The sequence below is a fragment of the Pagrus pagrus genome (assembly GCF_965226575.1).
Source record: "Pagrus pagrus genome assembly, chromosome: 9".
NCBI classification, from domain to species: domain Eukaryota; kingdom Metazoa; phylum Chordata; class Actinopteri; order Spariformes; family Sparidae; genus Pagrus; species Pagrus pagrus.
In genome coordinates, this window is record NC_140193.1 from 3,824,735 (window position 1) to 3,847,553 (window position 22,819).

A 22,819-nucleotide genomic window follows, 5' to 3' on the forward strand; every position below is an offset into this window, starting at 1 on the left:
ATAGTGATGTTCAGCCTCAAGGGCATTGGTGTTGGGCAGTAAGGTCGGGCTCGCAGGCGGTGCTCCAGTCCATCCCACAGGTGTTAGACACGGTGAAGGTCAGGGCTGTGTGCAGCAGAACAACATTTCTTTATGGAGCTGGTTCTGTGCACAAAGTGTTGCAGGAAGATTGGAAGCACATTAGCTTCTAAAACATCGTTATATTTATGTTAATTACAACAAAGGAAACAAGGAAAAACAGCCCCAAACCAAAAGGACACAGAAGGTATGTGCAGAGGGGCTTCAACATACTTTATGTATCTCAAACCTGCAAACAAACACAGTAGAAGAAGTTGCAGAGACGCTTTACAAACGGCACAAAGAGTTGATTATTTGTATCGTGTCACGTACATCTCGCATATCATTTCCTCCTGTTATCAAAAATAGCCATTCTATTAGGAAACGTGACACATTATTACTGGCTGCTACAGTTCGTACTGAACGCTGTTTTTTTTCTCATTGCTGCCTTCCGGCATCGGGCCGATTACTCTTTTATTTCCTGACAGTTATGTGGGCAGCAGACTCTGGAGCCGGACAGTTAAAACCCAAATAAATCTTCTATTTTCAAAGAGAAAATTACAATGTGTCTGGAGGCTCACTAAGTACAAACACAGGAAGAGAGATATGATTACCCAGCCCTCATTTATTTCTCCTGTGTATGGCTGTTTACCAGTTGTTTGGGAATAAATACTCACCTGGCAGAACATTTCCGAGGACTATTAGTACTCGGAGTTGACAGTCTGGGTGAGATGGTGTGCTTTTGTTTTTTTGAAGCAGAGATATTTTTCTCGCCTTCTGATTTCCTGGTGACGTGCTGTGAGATTCTGTATCAGTGGCAATCGTGCTGTGAATTTTCTTGTGTTAAAAGCTTTGCGACGCTCTGTGTGGATGTGACAGCCAGACTGGTGACATTTCTCCCTCAAGCAGAGCGTATTAGTACATTGTCATTATAACTACAGTATATCCACATGTGGCCGTCATGGGATTGATTTTTGATCAATGCGCGGCTGCCTCTGAGCCCTGTGAGGATGTCAGGGGGGAACTGAGTCGGCGGCTGCCTCTTTCTGTAGATGTTTTGAGCAGCTGAACTGTTCCTGCAGCTTCACTGAAGGTGTGTTCAGGCAGGAAGTGAAGGGGATTTTCACCTCAATCCAACAGGTTTGACATCTGGACTGTTTTGTGGCCCAAAACCAAATCACCAGAATAAATGTTGGCAATGAATTCATGTGGCAACTTTATGTTTCCTCATGCCAACACTATGCCTATGATCTGGTTGGGTTTAGGCACAAAAACCACGTTGTTAGGTCCAGGAAAAGATTAGTTTAGTTGCCACAAACAAGGCTTGATATTGTCCCAATGTCTCCTTAAAGATATCCAGTGGTGTCACTCTTACAAATATTGAAATGCAGTCTTGAACAGTGGTGTTTGGCTCAGCAGCCTTCTCCCTTAGCTTAACTCAACCACTGCTCCCTCGACCTCATGATATTAAAGTCAGGTCATAAACATAAACAAAGAAAACTTAATATGCAAGTTCAGCAGTGTCGCTAACAGTTTTAGATGGCCTGAATCAACAGAGCTGCCAGTGACGTGTAATCAGAGCAAAGAGGTGCATGACTTATATGAGAGGTCAAAGATCATGACAGTCAGAGAAATGTTAGAGCCGAAAGGAGACAACAGATGATGACACTGGACAGAGATGTGCAGAAAGACCTTGAGGCAGCTGTCAGAGTGAGACCAAGAGTGAGAAACCTGACGACGATGATGATCAGAAGATTCATTTTGGATTAAGTTTTATATTTTGTCTAAGTTTATTTCTGTATCATATTAAAGTGAAAACAGGCAACTGCCCCCCTATCGCTTCAAAGTATTGTTAGTGCTGTTGTTGCAAAGAAAATCGAGTCATTTCCCCAAAAAACATGTCTTTATTCATTCATTAAGTCTATAATGGAGACGTGAAAGCAGATTATATGGTGCCAGCCTGAGTCGATCACCAGTCAGCTTTGTTTTTCCAGGGAGGTTGTTGCCTGGCGGCAGACAAAATTACATAAAAGTGACGTTTGTAGGGAACCGATCAAAATGCAGACGGTGTCATTATTCTATAGAAATGACAATCAGTGCAATCAGTGATTAAAAAAATGTACTTAATGAGCAAAAACCTTCATGCAATTTAAAATAATTTGTGTTTTTCTTGTAGAGAAAGACGGACTGTGTTTGATCGTACCAACGAGAAAGCTGATGAATGACGCTAATTTTCTCAAACGCCTCCTCATGATCCGTCACAGTGTTTCTTGCACGAGGCCCAGCGTGTCCTCCTTACATCTAATGGTGCTGTTAGTTCAGTGATTGTTCACCTCTCACACAAGGACACCACCTTCCCTTTAACGGATCGCGGTTCTTAACAACACAACACAGTCGGAGGGACGAGAGCGCTGGTTTTGAAAGAGAGGAGGAAGGCTGTAACTCTACTGCACTGATCATGTGTTATTTTTATAACTGAAACTCCTTTTTGGCTATAAAATGATGTTCGTCATTCGTCTGCCTAACATCAAGGAAGATAATACTGGCCGGCAATGACCTTTATTTCGGGTTTATATCATTTTAACACACAGGAGCTGCGGCGGTGGCGTGCACAGTGACCATTACTTAATCCACACGAGTCCACCTGAGCTGCGTGCTGTTAAGCGTGGCGGAAAAAAGCCGAGGCGTTTCATTATTCATCGGGTTACAGACGTAGGACATAACTTATACATTAGAGTCTTAGCTTGTTCTTTTTCAGCTACGAACATTTCATTATTTAAGGAGACAAGTGCAGAGCGGTGCAGAGACCTAACGTAATGTTTTAAAGATCACAGGAGCCTCTTCCTTGTTATCAGCCTCGAAATGTTAATCTCTCTCGCAGGCGGACGCTGATTTGAGGTTTAACACCGCCGGGCATCAAATTAAGATTGTTTTGATATTTTAAAAAATGACCTCATCAGAAACTCATATTTGCGGGAAGGAAGTTTAATATATAAGACGATAGTTTAGCATCGGATTTACTTTATTTTGGTGAGGACAACTTTTCGTCTGTGTATCATACGTGAATCAATCTTTTCTGTTATCGCTGCTTTATTCTCACCAGATTTGTTAACACCGGAGTAAACTTTGTGGACCGTCGTGCGATCAGGGGAAAACCTATTCCTCAGGGTGCACAGCGCCATCCAAACGCAGCGTCGCCAGCTGTTTGGGATTAGCTAGAGGATTTCAGTAAAGACAGCTGTGCCTGCGTGTGAAGCTGTTCATTACTCTTATGAGTCCCAGTGGCACTGGATAACCTCAGAGCCCCAGACATGACCCTGACAAACACAAACACACACACTGTATTCTTGTTTACGCTGCCAGACGGACATCTGACTGCTTCTACGAAGGCTTTGGGAAGAGGCGACAAAAGCTGATAGAAACGGATTACCCGAGTACACAAGTTCTGCCTTCACTCCACCAGAAAGACCAAAACATGAGGAATAAATGTTCCTTTCTATCCTGAATAACAAATAAATTAAATCAATAAATCCACCACAGGGTGCACGAGGATCAGAGGTATATGTATCTTTAAGAAATGTTAGGTAGAAAACAGCAGTGGTGGCAGAAAAGTACAGATACTTGTGTAAAGTACTGGTTCAACTTCTTTACTCCAGTAAAAGTAATCAAGTACAGGCTCGGAAATGTACTCAGAGTATCAGAGTAAAGAGTCTCCCTCTGAAGGACATTTGTGGACTATTAAAGTTAAAGGTAGGATCAGCAGGATTTGTCCCAGCTGTTCCTGAACGCACCACAAAGATAGTTGATTAACATACGTGATCACCTGTCGACTACAATGGTTAAAAAGCAGAAGTGAGAAGTCTAATGTGGTTCATATCATCTCTGTCACCAGACGATGCCTCTCCATTGTTGAGTTGTTTTTTCTGACGCTGGTTGTTTGGTTGCTTGTTAAAGCAGTGACTCATGTGTGGTTTGCATTTTACTGTCGGGTGCCCACAGTTTGTCACATCTGGTTCCTTTATTCTCAGAAAGTGCCGTTTTGTCACAGCGTGTTTGTCACAGCGTTGTTCATAATGTTAGCAGGTGAAACGCAGATAAGAGGACGACACACGGAGACATAATCTGATGCCGTGGTCAAATTTTAGATTTTGCTTCCATTACATGTTTTATTTCAGACTTGTGGACAGAAAATGTCCAAATGGCACATTTAAGTGTTTATTGTATCCATGCAAATGTGTTGATCTTTGATAAGATAGCCTCATTTGCATGTTTAAACATTAAATATCAGAAAACTTGTAATACAAAAGATGATTCTCTGAATGTAAGTCATTAACTGGGGGCGTTTCATGGTGATATCTATAGGTTACATTTTCTTCCCCAGTCAGCATGGTGTCTAAATCTTTAGAGGACGTTTTCATCAGACTCTGAGTCAGAAATCTCCACTGCAGCAGCTCTTACACACACCAAACAAAGTTTTATTCCTGGCTATGTCCTGAAGGTTTACACAGAGCTGTTTGTGCATATAGCCTGAACATTTCATTCCTTTTTTATGACTGTCAAAGAATTTTCCTTTTAGTATGTCAACAAAATGAAACAGGAATTTTGGCTTCATCGAATCTTCAGATGTCTGTTCCGGAAATCTACGCAAATTAGTGCATATTTCATTAGATAATGCCTCGTTGGATATCTAAACAATAAAGTTAAGAAAACTTAATATAATGAATATTTATATATATAAGTTATCCACTGGGAAAGTTACATGGTGATGACACCAGTAGTATCTCACATTAAAGGAGCACTACGTAGTAACTCTGAATTTTAATATTTACAATATTAAATACAATACAAACGTTTTCCATCAGTGAATAAACAAGCTGTTCTCAGAGGAAAATAAGGTCCCAGAACACTGTTTGAAGCTAGAAAGGTGGCAGGGTCCGCCACATATAAACAGAGTAAAACAGTATGAAGTTGTGTTGTTTGCTTATTCAGTGTATTCAGTCGTGTAAACAAAGACAGTTTGTTTATTTAGTTTGTTTCTCTTCTCATTAAGATTTCTTCCCATAAAACTACAGAATGCTCCTTTAATTATCGTGTTATTGTGTTAACTACTCCTGAACCTGCTGCTCTGGAGAGGTTTAAGATGAAGTGCCTTGCTCAAGGGACCATTGTCAGTTGCTGGTGATGGAAACGTCTCCACTCTGACAGATTAACAACTTAGATCTCAAATAGCCGGAACAAAAGGGAGAAGCGTCGCCTGCTTCCATCTGTCTTCCTGTTTCCAGTCGGCACGTCGAGCATTCGAACAGTTAATTAGCACGAGGCCGACACAAGTGCTGCGTTCATGCCTCAGAGCTGCTGCTTTGTATTCTGTGTACGTGTGTGCGTGTGCGTGCATACGTTTAAGATTACAAATATTTGTGCGTGCCGTCGCGCTGATACGAAGGTATTATCGTCAGCGACAATCCCCCCCGCACCGTGACATCCGAGGTGGGCTACATGTTTCTGAACGTTTGGCTCTGACACAAAAAAAACAAAAAGCCGTCACGTCCGGGCGATCCAGCCCGGTACGAGAGATGTTCTGCCTGGCGGTGCTACACGACATCAACACAACAACATGCTGTGTTACCTACCAAGATGAGAAATATAGGCCTCCTCTTTGTGTTCGTCTGCTTCAGACTCTCACAGTTAATCACATTACATCAAAGCTGCAGAAGTTTCAGTCTGTCTGCCGCATTGTTACTGTTCTTTAATTCGAGGGAACAGTTTCGCTCTGAAAGTCTCGTTTTTAATGGCGTCTTTGCGATTCAAAGTAAAGTCGTGATGGCTGCTTTCTGCTTTGAAGTTTTTGTACTTTACTTTTTTCTAGTTTGCTTCATCCAGATGTGTTTTTTCTTCTTTACCTCACAGACTCTGAAGTCATCTACAGAAACAGCGACGGCCACGTCATCAAGTTCAACATCGTCACGAACGAGACGGAGATCGTCCTGAAAAACACCACATTTGTAAGTTCACGCCCGTCTGTAAATTATGAGGTTTTATCATCATATAATTATTGTCATTATGATCGTCTGACTGTCTTCATTCTTCTCTAATCTCCATCAGGTAAACTTCAACGTGGCCAAGTATGCTGTCTCCCCCGATCTGAAATATGTGCTGTTCGCTTATGATGTGAAGCAGGTGAGTGAAAGCCTTCAGGACGCTGCTGTATGGTGCAAGCAGACAGCTCCCCTATCGTGCACAGTGGGGTCTGGGTGGAGCGATTGGTTTGCCAGTGGTGTAAAAAGTGTCAGATCCTTAAGTAGAAAGCAGCAGTACCATGATGTAAAAACACTGCAATACATGTGAAAGTCGTTGATGCAAGATGCTTATGCAGCTGTTAGAGGCTGAGCTACTTTCTACCTTTGATAAATGAGTTTATGAGTCAGCTTCGGTGCCTTAAACTGGCGGTGTGAAGTGTGTTGATGTGCCGATATCTGTCAGGCTCTGATCAATGCTTAGATGATCAGTTTGATGTGTGATTAGTTTCAGTGTGGGACTTGTTAACAGTTACCCAGAAGTAACAAAGTACAAATACTTTGTAGATGTTACTGTACCAAAGTATATTTTTCAGGTATCTATCTGTACTTTACTTGATTTCTTTCTCTGACAGCTTTTGACTTTCCCTCTCTACATCTGAACACAAATATCTGAACTCTCCCCCCTTCACATTTTCAAAACAGGCTTGTTACTTTAGTTTGATGCATTTGAGGTGAATTATGGATTATTTTTTATTTTGCATCAACAGTGCACAAGACGTAAGAAGACGTAAACAGACAGAGAGGGAGGCTGGAATGGGGAGAAAAGGCGTGTTAGTGACTCGTATCTGCAGAGAGTTTCTTATCTTCTCTCTTTGTTGCTGCTCAGGACGCTTTTCCAACCCAACATGTGGCTATTTGACGTCCTGGGAATGAGACTCAACTATCAACTATCTTTGTGGTGCGTTCAGGAACAGCTGGGACAATTTCCTACTGATTCTACCTTTAACTTTAATAGTCTTCAGAGGGAGACTTTTCACTTGAGTAAGAAGTTGAATCAGCACTTCTTCTTTTACCACAGTCTTTTGTACACAGGTGTCTGTACTGTGTGTGGACTTTTGAAAGGTCTGCAGCTGACAGAGGTAGCAAACTGTTACAGTAGCTTTGGATGGAAAACACATCTCGTTACAAGCTTATCTAAACTAATTCTTCAAGATCATGTGTAACTGATAAAAACTCACTATGGTTTATCGTCTGTCCTATTCAGTGTCATCGGAAATACTCAGATTTATTTCTTTAATCTCAATTCTACATACAATTCAGAGCATTCAAGCTGAATAACATGCTTTTATTTTGAAAATACCATGCCATACTAAATGTTGTCAGCCCTCTTTTGTATTTAACCAGGTTTTCCTGTTCTGAACATAATATAATATAAGGTGGTTATCATCACACGTACAGGTGTTGTGATGTTACCTGATGTTAAGATGTGATGTTAAGAGCCGCCCAGCTGACTCTCCGTCACTCACATCTCTTATTTTCCTGAAGAAATGACGCTCCAGAGCTGTAAAGACGAACCCACGCTGGAGCAGATCGTCAGGGTTGAGTAAACATCTGCACACAGCTCTTCAGATCTCGACACGTTGTGACGGGCGGCCGGGTCAGGGGCTGATTATAAATCCATTGTGGCCTGTGTGCGACTGGCAGGTCACATTCATTCACTAATAGAGCGGCGGGGGCAAACTTGAACCGTAATTACCAGCTTTCCATCAGAAAAGAGTAGATGCAAAATGAGATATGCAAATTGGACCCTCCACTCTGGAAGGGATCAAGTGTAAGGATTAGTGACAAGGCGATTAATCAGAACTGATTTGCATATTTTGCATGAAGGGTTACGATTCAGAGCAATATGGCCGATAGCCGCGAGCCCAGTTTATTTTTGGCACAAGGTTACGTTGAAGGAAGGAAATCAGAGACATTGTTCTGTTGGTTTGAAATTGATTTTTGCAGCCAAATGTAAAAATGAGGACTTGCAACTCAAGCTGGACTCGAATGTTTGGATGTGAGATGTTTGATTTCCTCGAGACTCGCTGGCTGAAGACCGGGAGGAGAAAAAGCTGAGCAGACTCAGTGACCCAATAAATATTTAAACAGGACTAAGAGCCGACAGTCTTTCAGCTCTGTGAGGCTATACTTAGACACAGTGGTGCTTTGAACTAAATGCTAATGTCAGCATGCTAACATGCTCCCAGTGACCCTGTCAACATGCTGATGTCACGCAGGTGATATGTTTCACATGTTCACCTTTATGGCCGTCACTGTGTCAGGTCATCACCGGACTGTTGTCACAGCCAAAACAATTCACAAAAAACATGATATCTATAGAAATCTTCTTCTTCTCCTTCTGCTTCTTCTTCTTCTTCTGCTTCTTCTTCTTCTTCTTCTTCTTCTTCTTCTTCTCCTTCTGCTTCTTCTTCTTCTGCTTCTTCTTCTCCTTCTCCCCTTTTCTTCTTCTCCTTCTTCTTCTGCTGCGTCTTCTTCTTCTCCCTCTTCTTTTTCTCCTCCTCCTCCTCCTTCTTCTTCTTCTTCTTCTTCTGCTTCTCCTTCTGCTTCTTCTTCTTCTTCTTCTTCTTCCTTTTCTCCTTCTTCTTCTTCTACTTCTCCTTCTCATTTTTTCTTCTTCTTCCTCTCCCTCTCCTTCTTCTGCTGCTTCTTCTCCTTCTCCTTTTTCTTTTTCTCCTCCTCCTCCTTCTTTTTCTTCTTCTTCATCCTCTCCTCCTCCTCCTCGTCCTTCTTCTTCTGTTTCTTCTTCTTCGTCATCTTCTTCTTCTTCTTCCTCTCCTCCTCCTCCTCCTCCTCCTCCTTTTTCTTCTTCTACTTCTGTTTCTTCTTCTTCTTCTTCTCTGGACAGCCAGACGTTGCCATCCCCTGAGCCGGACCACAGAGCCGTGCATCGCTGCCAAACTAAACACTCACGATGGTGATGCCAAGTACACACCTGCAGTTTCAGCTGCCGGCGCCAGAATATCATTTTAAAAATCATAAAATTTAGAAAAGAAAAAATTAGCCTCTCATTATGAGATTAATTAACATTCACACACACGAGTGCTTTGATAGTCCACTTCTTTCATATTCAGCACAGACCACTGACTGTTTGCCACATTATTCTGAAACACAGATCCATATTTAAACACTGAAGATTGTTGTTACGACTGAGACAGCAGCTCCTTCACAGGGATTCAATGAAATAAATAAAATAAATATGTTTTTGAAAACTATTAACAGCTCAGTGAAGTATGCAGCTTTCCTGAGGAATAACCCACAACCTGAGTTTAACTGGATCCAAAGCAGCTCCGGCTCCTACAGTAAAATATATTAGTGTCAATGTACAGTAAAACCTCCTTCCTGTTTGTGTTTATGTCACTATCGTTGTTGTCCACCTGGCAGCGCGCTGTGGAACAAACTAACAGCCTTGAGCTCGACACCTGTGTGATGAAGAGTAATACCAGCAGCCCTCCTCGCAAAAATAAATTACTTTTCTAATAGGTTCATCTCTGCTGCGCCGAATGAAATAAAAACATTCATTAACGCTTTGCGCCCAATTTCAGCGCCTCGGTAGAGATGTGACAGTGAGTTTTTTATTATTATTTTTTTTTATCTAATTGTTTGTTTTGCCTCAGATGTGACAATATGCTTGTTGTTTTTTCTAACGAGGTTTTGAGGAAGTCACACAGCGTAGTGTTCTGGATTCGTCACCGGAAAATTGTTCGCTGTCATCGACTCGTGCTTTAACTGCCAAAAGATATACAGTGAGGCGGGTTTTACCTCTCCGTGTACTGTACAGTAGCTTTAACGGTTCTGGTCCACATCCAAATTACAATACAGAGCAGGAAAATGCTCGTCCATCACGAGCAGAGCAGGAACAGACGAGCAGACAGATTGTCTACGGTGGGACCAGCTGATGGAGCAGATTAGCACTGGGAAGGCAGGATGCTTGCTCAGTCAATCAAAAGGACACCTCGTCCGTTTGCTGCCTTTTGTTATGTTAATCTGTTTTTATCTGTCATAAAACTATGAACATAGGAAAACAAAGTAGGCTACAGGTGAGTCAGTACATGCAGGGAAACATCCCGGCCCTTTGAGGAGACGCTTGAGCACAAAGACCACGACTGAATGAAGATTTGTGAATCTGTAGCGATTTAAAGTTGTTGTTCGAACAGTTTGTTCTTTATCTAATCAGAGCACGGCTATGAATCCACACAGCTGATGGACTCTTGTTTCTCATATAATTTACAATGTTTTAGCTGACGACAGTCTGTGTGTGTGTTATTTAGGACCAAATATAAAAATGAAGGCAAGATGTGCTGAACATTTAATCCCTGCAGAGCGACAGATGAGACGGACACGAGCCTCCTGGGAGAGGAGCTCAGACAGCAAGTACATACTCACAGCTCCGACGCTGTAATTTAATAAGTACAGACGATATTTAAAATAATTCGACAGTGAGGACACATCAGGTGAACCTACTTTTTCACAATGTGGCTGTTTTAAACTTTAGACCACTTTAATACTTAACATCTGGGACAGATGCAGGTCGGAGCCGGGTCAAGGTTTATTTAGGGATGCACCTCTCAATGGACCACAAAGACCCGGCACAGCGAGCATGTGAGGGATCACTGAAGGACACAAAAGGTCAGAATCGATTTTTTTCCCCCCCTAATGTTTGTAAAAATAGACTTCAGTGGGAACAAAAGGTTCTGAGTACGGATTAAATAACCAGTCGACTTCTTAATATCCACTTTCTATGACACTACAGACTCTCGTACAGTATTAGGAAGGCCCTGCATGTCAGCCGAAGAACATTATTTATCTCTGATAAGACAAACTGGATCATTTGTTGTTGAATAACCAAATCTCTTGGAGGGGTTCAGGAGAAACGGGTCAGAATTCAGTAATCTTCAAATAAGATTTATGATTCGGACAATAAGACAGTTTTGAGCAGCATAACTTTGCTCTGGTGTGACGTTTGACTGTGTGATTGTTAAGTTTATACAAAGTGATAAACTTTGCTGCCCTGATTGCATTTTTTAATCAACGCGATGATGAGAAACAGTAAAATAATACAACTGTATGCACCGGTCCTCATCTCATGTTTATTACAACAACTAACTTCTAAATCAGTGTGAGACACTTTTTAACATCTTATTATCAGCTGTTTAATCACTTTTTATTGGCTTTATCACTCATGAATTTATGACAGAGGCATAAACATTAAACATTTTAATAAAACATTTCTCCGAGACAGTTACAGTTACAAAACAAATGCACATGCAGGAAGAGTTGTTGATTCCACTTTTGTCCACAGGGGGCGCCAGACACAACACAACATGAAGTGCTTTGTAGCTGCTTTAATCAACACAATGATGAGGAAATAGCAGAATAATACTAATATAGTGTGCAGTCCTCATTTCATGTTTATCATAACACAATTAGCGTTTTAATAACCTCCATCTCTATTGTTCAGTGTTTTGTGAAACTATTGTGCTTGTGCGTGAAATCAGATAAATGTTTTAATATATAAATGTGAATCCTTTTGTCAGTCAGGTGTCAAAAACTATTCTCACTGCACAGTAATGGAAAGTCGGGTCATGAGGTCGTGTGTGTGTGTGAGTTTTTTGTAGCATCCAGATGCAGTTTGTTTTGCTTCATTTAATAAGAAAGTTATTTTTAAATATGTTTTTTTTTTTTTTTACATGATTGCTTTTTAAAATGTTTCTGTTTTTTGTCGGACCTGAAGCAGAGCTTTAATGTGGGTTGGTTGTAATCCCACGCTTTCATCTATGAATTGCAACATGAAGTCTGAACTTGCAGTTAATCGCAACCTGTAATGATGAAAAGAAAGAAAAAGGGACCTGGATCCACTCTAACATGACGAGTCTCCTGCTAATCACACACTTTGATCCACGCAGGCTTTGAACTGAGGCGTTCTTCCATATACCGCGCTCTTTGTTCTTCGGGTTCATAAGATTCGCTGATGGTTATGGCTGGTTATATGAGGATCTGCCGTGATGAGAGGGGCGGACTCTCCTGTTACAAAGTGTTTGGAGGAAGCTGTTTCGGCTCTTTCACCTGTCGGCAGGATTACACACGGTTATCTGACTACATCTCTACCTGGGAGAGATTAAGCTCGATTAAAGCTCCTAATCCCTGTGATTCTTGTTTGTCACTGCTGACAACAGGCTCGTGTTTTTAAGTCTTGTAGATATCTTGTAATGCTCTTGTCGGTGCAGGATGGTGACTTTTCTTCGGTCTTTATATGCGGCCCAGTCGCCAGAATGAAATGTTGGCAGTTAACGTTTCTGCAAACCACACAACACATATCACATCGTGCTCACATTACATGTTTATGACCTGACTTTTATATCAGGAGGTTGAGAGGATGGTCGAGGCGATTTCAGGTCGTGTTTGCGCGACAAAAAACTGATATTTGAAGAGAAGACGGGAAATCATCAAAAAAGTTTGTGAGACACAAAGTCAACAGAAGCTGAAAACAATAGGAAAGAAGAAAGGGAAGAAAATGTCATGCTCTCGTGTCATCTTCTCTCTGTTAATATGGATTCTTTCTTTTCCTTTTAAACTGCAGCTGAGACAACATTTATAAAGAAAAGGAAACAGCGATTTAGCTTTAAGCCATAAAGTCAGAGAAGTGTGTGGGTTTCAAGTTGACTGATTTCTCAGTGATTCTGAGTGACAGCCTCCATTCTTTGCACGTCAGGGCATAAATGGATTGTATGCTTTGCATTCGTTCAGTATTTTTCTGAAGCACCGACACAAGATTTGTTTTTTTTCCCTGGCGTCGATACACAAGCGAGAAAGAAAAAAAAACCCATTTTCATACAGAGAGTGTTTTGAATCATGCCGGTGGAGTTAAAAACCTTAAAAAATAATTTATTCCACATTCATACGAGATGAGTGTACGTTCCGGGGTCCCACCTCGAGCCTGAAGCGCCGATGAACAAATGAGCGTAAGCGGTGAATGTGAGCGGGGAGTCACACATGAAGCTGAAAACAAAGAGAAACGAAGGGGTGGAAGTCTGAGCTGAGCCCACCTGGTATTTCAGAAAAATAACCAAATATCCAGCTGATGTATAATTTTGTGGAGGGAAAACAGCACCTGCGTCCCGAAACAACATAACCGAGTGTTTGTATGGTGGCTGCTGCTGTGAACGCTGCTACAGACGGTTATATATCAACATTTCTCCAATCATGCCCGCAAACACGAGCACTGGGCCTTTGTGATTTTGTTACAGAACGACACCTGCGTTTTCCTTACCTCGCCTCTCAAACCCTTTTGGATGCTGAGGGACGTGTTTAATGTAGTCTGACTGTGAATACATGCAGAATATTATGAGACACGTAAACACAGGGAGCAGCGAGAGCAACACGGTCAACACAGGAGACCAAACTCAAAATCAAACGGAAAGAAAACATGGAGCTGTGTGAGCATGTGCAGTGTGACAGAATAAACTGTGAGTCGATTGAAATGTATCTGCCAGAGATCATCCGTGAAGAGGAAACTATCTCGTAATATATCTCGTTGCATGACGGCCAACTTTGCAACTCAGTGAGCAGGACAGACGTATTTGAATTTGGGATTTGGAGGGTTTTTGCATCAATGTGATGGAGCACCGTGGATGTTCTGGGACATTTTCACATCTTATTGTATGTAACAAATGCTGTGAATCAATATTGTTTTATCAATGTAAATCCTAAATACTATGAAAGGGGTTTTATCCACATTTGGATCACAAACGTTGTATCCTTGGTTTAGATGAAACCTGCTAACCCTTCACAAACCAGGCAGTTATATATTTTTTAAATGTAATTAAATGTTGGTAGTATGCATACAGTTAGGGTGGTGCAAAATTGACTCCTTTCTACACAAGTGAGCCTCATTGCAAAAAAAAAAAAAAAGTCCAATCATCGAATACCTCTGCTACTGTCACGCCCACACTTTCCAAAGCTCATGACAGCAGTGATCGCAGCCTGGCAGACGTCATCGTACCCGGCGCGCTCGTTAGCACATATTTCAATGTAGATTATAAAACTTTCTGCTTTAACTGAGACTGAAGTCATTCACAGAAGCAGGTTGCCAGGTCCAACAATCCTTGCTTTTCTCCTGTCTTGCCAGCCAAAGATGCCATGCGATACCTGGCATTGTCACACTGCTTTCAACACTCCAGGCTCTTCCGTTCTGGCTCTTTCCAGACACCTATCGCAGGTACCTCTGGGCTATAATGACCATCCATCAGGTGGGCTATGTGAGATGTTGTACCAGCCTTTGCTTGTAGAGTGTAGAGATACATCAGACATGTAAGTGACGGCTGAAGCAAGAATTCTTTAATGTTGAAAGAAGAAGGTGCCTCCAGCTGACAATGGCGTCACAATTGTTGCTGCCAAATTTCCTGGGCCCGTGCTTGACGTCTTTACAGAATAATGGACCACAACCCCTGGTTACTGGGTAAGAAAATTTGTTTGGAGAAAATACTTGGGCTGTATTGATTGCAAAAGTTTGGAGGGAAGAAATGTGTGCTTTTCCTTTTCCTTTGCTATTATTCCTTCGTGCCAGCGGTTGCCAGCTGCAGCCATGGATGATGTAAAATCTAACAAATAACCCAAAGCGACTTATAACGGGTGGAGCGAGGTATATCAGATTATAGTCGCGTGCCTTTATGAGAGCCCGTTTGCGACTTGAGGAGCACAAAAATGATCGAGACCCAGATGAAGAGGAGCCACCTGCCCCGCCGCCTCATCTGCAGGCAGACGGGGGCAAGTGTCAAGCAAAATTCAATCCATCACTCAACATTATTTCAACATGCTGAGTTTTCACTTAACCCGCTTTAACCTTGCAAACAGCTCTGCAACAACTCAACCTTTTCTGTGACCTGACAAATAAAATTGGCTGTAAAAAAAATAATAATAACATGTGGACGTGATTGTTACTGAGGAACTGTTCAACACGGAGTGCTTCACAAGCAAAAGTGAATAAATCAGTAAAACCAGTCAATACAAACAGCAGTCCACGCTCCTCATCTTCAGGACCAGGGACAGCTCCTCTCAAACCCTCCATTCATTGTCCACTTGTCCTCTGCCGGGTCACGGGGCGGATTGAGCCGAGCCCAGCCTACACTGGGCGAGTGGCAGGGTACGCCATGGACAAGTCCATCACAGGGCTTCGTCTAAAAACCATCATTTGCTGAGTTATTAAATCAACAAATAAACTAAATAATATCTTCTCTTTCCCTCTCTTCAATCCAAGGCGTACACTTTTCCCTTTCTTAGTCGCCTTCGGGAGGTGAGGATGGGAGCGGCGCTGCCCTCAGACCGACAGTCCAACCCTCCCGACAGTCACATTGGCCTCAAGTGCAGCAGCGATTTGACCCCTGACCCCCATCATTTCACTGTGGCTGGTCTGCATTTGGGATCTTGAGCCGGAGATTTTTTTCTGTTCAAGCCTGTCAGAGCCCGGAGCGATGACCGCGAGCTACCGAGGCTTAAGTTCTTGATGCACGGCTCTCGGTTCAATTGTTCAGCTGGGAAGCATGTTTCTCAGTTTTCTGTCGATGTTTGGTTCGGTTCAGGGAACTGAAACACTGATGTGTTTTTTGTTAAGATATACCCTTTCATAACATTTAACACGAGTTTGAAAGGATATTTCCCCAAGTTGCTTATTTTAATATCAATTTATTTATGTATTTTACTTATGAAAGCACTTCCTTTATTTCTTAGCTCCTGTTTTTTCACTGATTTCAGCTGTGAGTGTTTGTTTTTGTGCGTGTGAACCACTTTGCGTTACCTTTCCTCTAAATACAGTCTGATAGATTGACTGATTGATAAAACACTGTGCTAACAGGTTTGTTTACGGCACGTCTGATCACCGCAGTGCTTGTGTTTCTCGCCTCTGTGGGCTCGTTTGTAATGATGTTGAGATCTAATCACAACTGTCAAAACTATCGGCCACGCAGAGCTACAAAAATAAAGCTCAAGTAAATAAACAATATTAATTTCTTATCCATAAAGATTTCTGCAGCCAATTAGTGTGAAACACTTTCATGCTGCCTTTTCAAAATAGGGTGAGACAGTTTCTGAGATACTTAATTTACAATCTTTGCAGTTTTGTTTTCTCGCAGTCTGTGGAGTTTCTTTCTTTGACCGGATGGAAGCAGAGGGTGAAGTTTAAAACGTTGCTCTCTGAGTAAAACCATGAACTCCGGAGCGGGGATTATATAATAATATAATATTTCTTCAAGTTTTTTCCGAGAATCAGACTAATGGTTTGTTTTTGTGCGAAGCCTGTTATAATGGGAAACTGGTGCGGTGTCACCAACACGAGAGGTGCAACAGGTCAAAGCCTGAAGCTTCATACCTGTGAGTGTATTTAGAGGCACTGTTGTCATGGTAACCAGGTGGTTTTGAGGGCGCTGTGCGGTCTCGGCTGAGCTTTTCCTGTAGTTTTCGTTTTTTTTCTTTTGCAGCCATTTGGCCCGGCATGTTTCTTCCACTGCACAGATGCATCCAGGGAGCCGCTATTGATTTTCTCTTTGCTCATAAGTGGCCGATGCCGGCGGGGGAGGGGCCGACTCGGTTACACTTCTTCTGTGGCGACACTCCCAAGGCGCTCCTTAAGTGTCTGTGCTGCTTTTTTTCCTCTTCACGTTGCTCACATGTTGTAGTTTCATGTCACACAGCGTCTCCCGGGAGAGGACAGGCTGTAAAGCTCTCGTCTATAGTGAGCTGAAGTGAAACCAGAACTTCGGGTTCTGTTCCAGCAGACATAACACAATAATTACACATATTTGTGGAAGAGAGACGGGGGGATGGTGTCTTATATTTCAAAATGAGGTGATATTATTTCTCATGCCATCTGTATTTTGAATGAGTCCCTGCAATCGTTCACCCCGTCCAGACTGACAGTGAAGCAATCTATTCCCAGCAACATGTAAGAAATTGGATTTTTTTGTGCTACTTCAGAGTGTGAAGTCTAATATAGGATTTGACTGAAATTCACAACGCTTATTCCCTCGAATGGAGAACCGTAAGTTTGATTTGTCGTCATTATGAAACTTTCCCACAAGTCTGAAAATGTGACTAACTCGACAGACAGAAGCCAGTCAAGTGGCCACGGCGACGAAAATTGACTTGTCAATCTCCCCACGACTGGAACAAAAGCGCACCTTCATGATTCACCTTTTAAAAGAAAGGAGGAAGAGGGAAGGATAAGAAAAAGCAATGAAAAAGTTAAATGTGTTAATCATTGTTTTACTTTGTTCAAATGGTCAAATCCAACAGCAATTCATGTAGTATTTGATTATTTCCAATAGAATAAGGATATTAAATCCAGGAACATATTTAATTATTACTGAAACACCCTGACCCTGACCCGGCTGGTCAGGGTGGATGGTCAAAAGATGCCCTGGGCAGCGATCGTCTAAAAGGCAGCGGCTCTTAATCCAAACACCTGCTGATGAATCTACTTCTGTCACTGGTAATAATTAAAGTTAAAAAACAAAAATATAAAAAACATTGTGAAGGAGCTTCTGTCTGACTGCCACTAAGACCGCCTCCCCCATTGTCCTGTAAGATAACCTGATGAAGGTCTAAGTACCGAAACCTTGTTGTCATTAAACTTAATTGCAGGAGAAGTGGACGATGTGCGGGAGTCTTTTCCTGACTTTGTCACGCACCTGTTGATCTTAAGGTGTTAAAGCTGAACTCTGTGAAAGATCGACCTTAAAAAATGTAATAACTTTGTTGTTGGCACTCGTGCTTTTGCTCTTGCGCATTATATTCATCTCCAGAGCCGCTGGTGTGTTTGAGTGTCGGAAATGTCACAACACTATTTTTGTTTTATCATCGCGCCGGCAAACAAAGGTCACAGAAAAAAAACCCGTGTGTGCTCCACGCCTCATTTAAGGGAGCACTGCTGAAAAGTTCACTTGAGGTCCTGTTTGGGGCCCGTGGAGGACTTTCTTTTTCTTCTATTTTATGGCAGAAAATCAGGAAGTTTGAGCTCGACAGAGTGAGAAATGTGTCTGAGCACCTTGGAGAATCACTCGCAGGCGCAGCTCTCACCAACACAGAGAGATATTTGTAATAACGCCTGCAAATTCTCTATCGAGCACATTCAACCCCTCGTGTCGACTTCAGTACATTCGGTATGCGCTGTGAAGTTACACTCTGCATAAAGTCGATATGAGTCACACTGAGTTGGGTGAATCCTCTCCTCTCTAAACAGTAATTCACTTTTCACTATGAACCGGAGTCTCTGTTATTGATGTTCCTGCTTATTGTTATGGGCCGTTCATAGGTGCTTAGGCTGGAATCCAAAGCCTGATTGTAGTCTTTGTATAATGTCTTTATAACTGCCACATGCCTCATTAGCATCTGTTTAGCTTCTCACAAGTGCACTTTGGAGAAAAAAAGATAATAGTATACTCTGTTCTCTGTAGGGTTGGATAGCATTTACACTGGAACATAAACATAGTATCATACACAGCATTTCACATTAAGGGACCTGCAGAATACTGTAGTTACTGCTATAACGCTTAACACCTGCAGTGACGGATGATTTCTGTATCTCCTGGTGGCGGCAGAAACGAGCTGTGATACGACGCTGACAGATCACGATCTCTGCAGCTGATGTGGTGAATCCGTTGCCTCTACACATCTGGAAAATACACAGCGAAGTGAGCATCGTTGTTGGTTGTTTAAATTTTTCTCTTTGGTTTGCCGTCTTGTTTGGAACAAAAACGTCTGACTCCTTAGTTTCTAAGTGCCGCCCTGTTTGGTGCACGTAGTGTACAACAGGATTTTAGAGCTTTTTTTTATGCGACTAAAGCTGTAAAACAGTCTGAAGTTGTGAAAGTCAAAGTCAAAATAATGGGATGAAAGATGATAAAAGTCTCTGTGGCGCTCAGGGGAACTTTACAGTCAAGAGATAATTCTCTGAGGCCTTTGACATTATTAGGTCGCTCAAAGATTTTTGAGTCTGGTACTGAAACCAACACCTCGGCTCTGATAGTTGTTTTTCCTGCGTGCCTCGAGACAGCCAGTCACCAGCACTATAAGATCTCGGCACAACAAGCACGCTGCATGTTTAGTGGCTCGCTGACAGTGTTTGATTAAATCCTTAGGTATTGAAATTTGGTAGCGAAAAACAAGACATTTTTCAATTTTGATACCCAACCAGCAGACATTACGCAGCAGTCAGAATTATTGTTAATATCAAAAAATATAGACAACAGCTGCTTTAGTATTTTCTACGTTGCTAAAGTTACCAAAATAGTCTCTGCCCGACACTGTTCTGTGAATGTGAGTCAGTTGGATAAAGATGTGTTGTGTGTAAAGACTGGACTGCAGAAAAGTCAAAATCAAGTCGTGTCCTTGCTTTTTGTGTGGTGTTGTGTTGCAGCATCGAGCTGCCAGCAGGTGTTACACACTCGTATAAAGTACAGTGAATAAAAACACAAAGGCTTTTCCTCGCTGTTGGGTACGGCAGCCCTGAAGGAACGGTCCAAAATTAACTCCATGTCGGACCAACAACCTTCCAGGAGGGTGCAGAGCGCTCGTAGCCTCTGGCTCCTCCCTGCAGGGTCCGGGCTGTATCAGGGAGCTCATTTGTGCCATTGGGGTACACAATACTTCTTACAATAACAGCTGTAGGAGAATGAAAAAGTGCTGATGGCTGTTTCTTCACACTGTTTTCTAGGGCAGTTTGAATCTCAGAGCATGCTCACAGGTTTTATGTTTCTGTGCGTATCTTTGTGAAAGCGCAGGTTTCTGCAAACGACGGATGTGTTGCAACTTTACATTTCTGCATGTTGTATGTGCTAATGCTTCCTCCATCAGTGGGAATCCCCATTTTACTCAGGACAGATATCTGGATTTGCAATAATTTTGCTTCATTGATACCCAGATCTTTACACAGACTTAGATCAGCTTCTGTCCCAGCCTGGCAGATCACTCACGTCGGCTTGTCATTGCTATTTTGGCAGAGACCTCAGTAATTCATCAGTCTGTGCCTCCTTCACTGCTCATTCCATAATCATGTCCCCCCACCGACTGAAAAAGTCACTTATTTCATGGATAAAGCCACTTTGTGCTACATCATCCCACTTTCCATTTTTGTAGCTGTGATTTAGGGAGCACCATTTCCTGCTTCAACAGAAAATGAGGCCCACAAAGAAATGATTTCCTTAGTTGGTGTGGACGAGCTGTGTCTGATCTGCACAGACAGCCCTGCATATCTCTGAATGTGGTTAATATTAGATGATTCTGCAGCTCACTGTTAATGTGAACAGTCTAAGCCCACACAGAAAGAAGTGTGCACCCCTTTCCTGCAGCGTCGTGGACTGTAAGGGTGTGCAGGATGAGGGGGCGGACAGGCCTAACCTTAACCATACACCTTATAATTCATACATCATGTAGAGACAAGCTGAGAAAAGCTGAGAAAAGCTTCCACGCAGTGTAATGATTAATGATTTTTCAACGATTTACAACGACATTGACTTTCAAAAAACTGACAAAACCAACTTTAGTCACACATATTTAAGTTTTCTGTTCCTGTTTCACAACCTTGACCTGTTCTTGAGTTAAGATTTTTGAATTTTTATAGAGGCTCGTGGCATTTTTCTTTATTTTTTGGTTTCTTGGCAGCTTTATACTTGGTTGAAATATCTATCTTCCTTCCTTCCTTCCTATCTGTCATCCTTCCTTCTATCTGTCCTCCTCTTCTTCCTTCCTTCCTATCTATCTATCTATCTATCTATCTATCTATCTATCTATCTATCTATCAGCTAAATAGCTAATAAACCCTCGGGACACATTTTAAGTGATACTTTTATTATACTCAGCTTACTTCCACCCAGTATTACTCCAGTGTGTCTGCAGCAGTATAGTACAGTATATATACAACACCAGAGTTTCCTCTCACAGTAGATTCCTCTGCTTTGTATCAGAGCTGAATACCTGAGTGTCATTTTCGTGATAAAATGCAAAAAAAACGCTGGCGTGTTTCTGCGCCCCGATCAACAGCCGCGGTCAGAGGTCTATTATCATGTCAGCCACAGCTTCCCTCTCCAGCGGGGGCTCCAGACAGCTCTACATGCACCCCTCTGTCACTTTCAATGTCTCTCCCTCTCCTCCCTCTCTCTCCGGCTCTCCCGGGCTTTCGGCGCAGAGGCACTCGGCGATGATGGGTTTCTCAGATGGAATTAAAATGTCTCGTCCCACAGCTGTCACCCATGCAAATTGCATTGTCTACCGATTCTATCAGTGAGAACAGCCAGCAGTCTGTTTTGTTTGACGCCTTCTTCCTTTTCATTTCTTGTCATGATGTCATTATCTGTGGCACCGCCGCTGCCTCTCTCGTTAATGTTTCAGACAGTCATCTTTTAATCTCTCTCTCTCTCTCTCTCTCTCTCTCTCTCTGTCTTTATTTTGCTGAAGGTTTACCGCCACTCCTACATGGCCTCCTACAGTATCTACAACGTTCACACACGGTGAGTGTTTTTGTTCTCCTCAGTCGATGCCGTGAGGCAAACTGTCTGGTAGAAAACACTTGTCATCAAGGAAACTGAACCTGCCTGGTTCGCAACACTGCTACACAGACGCTGCAAATATACAGTACATAAAATATACATGCATGAAGAAACAGTGGGTGTTTCACATTTTGTGCCCCAGATACAATTTGCGGATGAATTTGTGCAAAATAATGTCCCATATGTGTTGATGTCGTTAGTGGTATTCTAGTCTCGACACTGTGGATGCCCCCTAAGATAAAATTGGTGCAGGTGCATTTATTTTAGGAAATTGGCTCCATTTATTATCTGCTGAATTAGCTATCAGCAGTTCATGCTTGGTGTGCACTCATGTATGTACAGACATCTGTCACTGGATTAGTTTGAGACTGAAGAAAACTTAAAAATGTGATCATTCGAAGGCACGTTCTGCATTAAGAAGGATTAATTAAGTGGATTTATGGAGATTTATTTGTGATGGACATACCCTTGTAAAGTTTAAGTATGTGAATCATGTCTGTGTTCAGAGACGGAGCAGGGGTTTTGTCGCAAATTGCGGCAAAAAAAAGGTTTGAAGCGTTTTAAAGTGTCTTAATTGCCTCCATGAGCTGCGTGTAACAACCGCTTGTGACTGTGCTGATAAGTGAGCGAGGTCAGGCAGCTCGAGCTACAACAACCAACCTCCAGTTGTTTAATGAACACCTGCATGTTCCTGCACCTTTCACCTCATTCAGTATCGTTGAGTCCCTCCTTCACTCCCCTGCGGGAGTCCAGTCTCATTTCCACTGCATCAAATACCAATGTTTTGTCCCGTCCCTCGACGTCTCATGCAAACACAAAAGGTTCCCCTTTAGCATCAATGTACCGGGCTGTAAAGTGACTCCTGTGTAAACCCACCTGCAGCGAGACTATCACAACCTCTCCACCGAGGACTGTACAGAGGGATAAAGTCCCAAGAGAAAACAAAATGTCAGCCTTCTTTCCCTTGACTTAACGTTAATAGCATGTTTGAACAACTGTCTAGTCAGAAGACTTTGTGCGTCACATGCAGAAGCTGAAGAGAAACCTGGTGCATCTGCATGAGACACTACAAGGTCACAAAGTAGCCTCGGTATTTGATGACCTTGGATGAACAACATGTTGCCCATGTTTCAGGAGATGAGAAAACCT

At 42.3% G+C, this 22,819-nt stretch overlaps 1 protein-coding gene across 2 annotated transcripts in view; it reads left to right on the forward strand.

Annotated features, from left to right (window-relative positions):
• The window catches only part of dpp10 (dipeptidyl peptidase like 10), a 194,391-nt gene that overhangs the window by 139,846 nt on the left and 31,726 nt on the right, over positions 1 to 22,819 (forward strand). For both annotated transcript variants that reach the window (XM_084361483.1, XM_084361484.1), the window contains exons 4-6: positions 5,965 to 6,059; positions 6,160 to 6,234; positions 21,579 to 21,631. In XM_084361483.1, the coding sequence (XP_084217609.1) occupies positions 5,965 to 6,059; positions 6,160 to 6,234; positions 21,579 to 21,631 (223 nt within the window). The remainder of the gene's footprint in view (positions 1 to 5,964; positions 6,060 to 6,159; positions 6,235 to 21,578; positions 21,632 to 22,819) is intronic.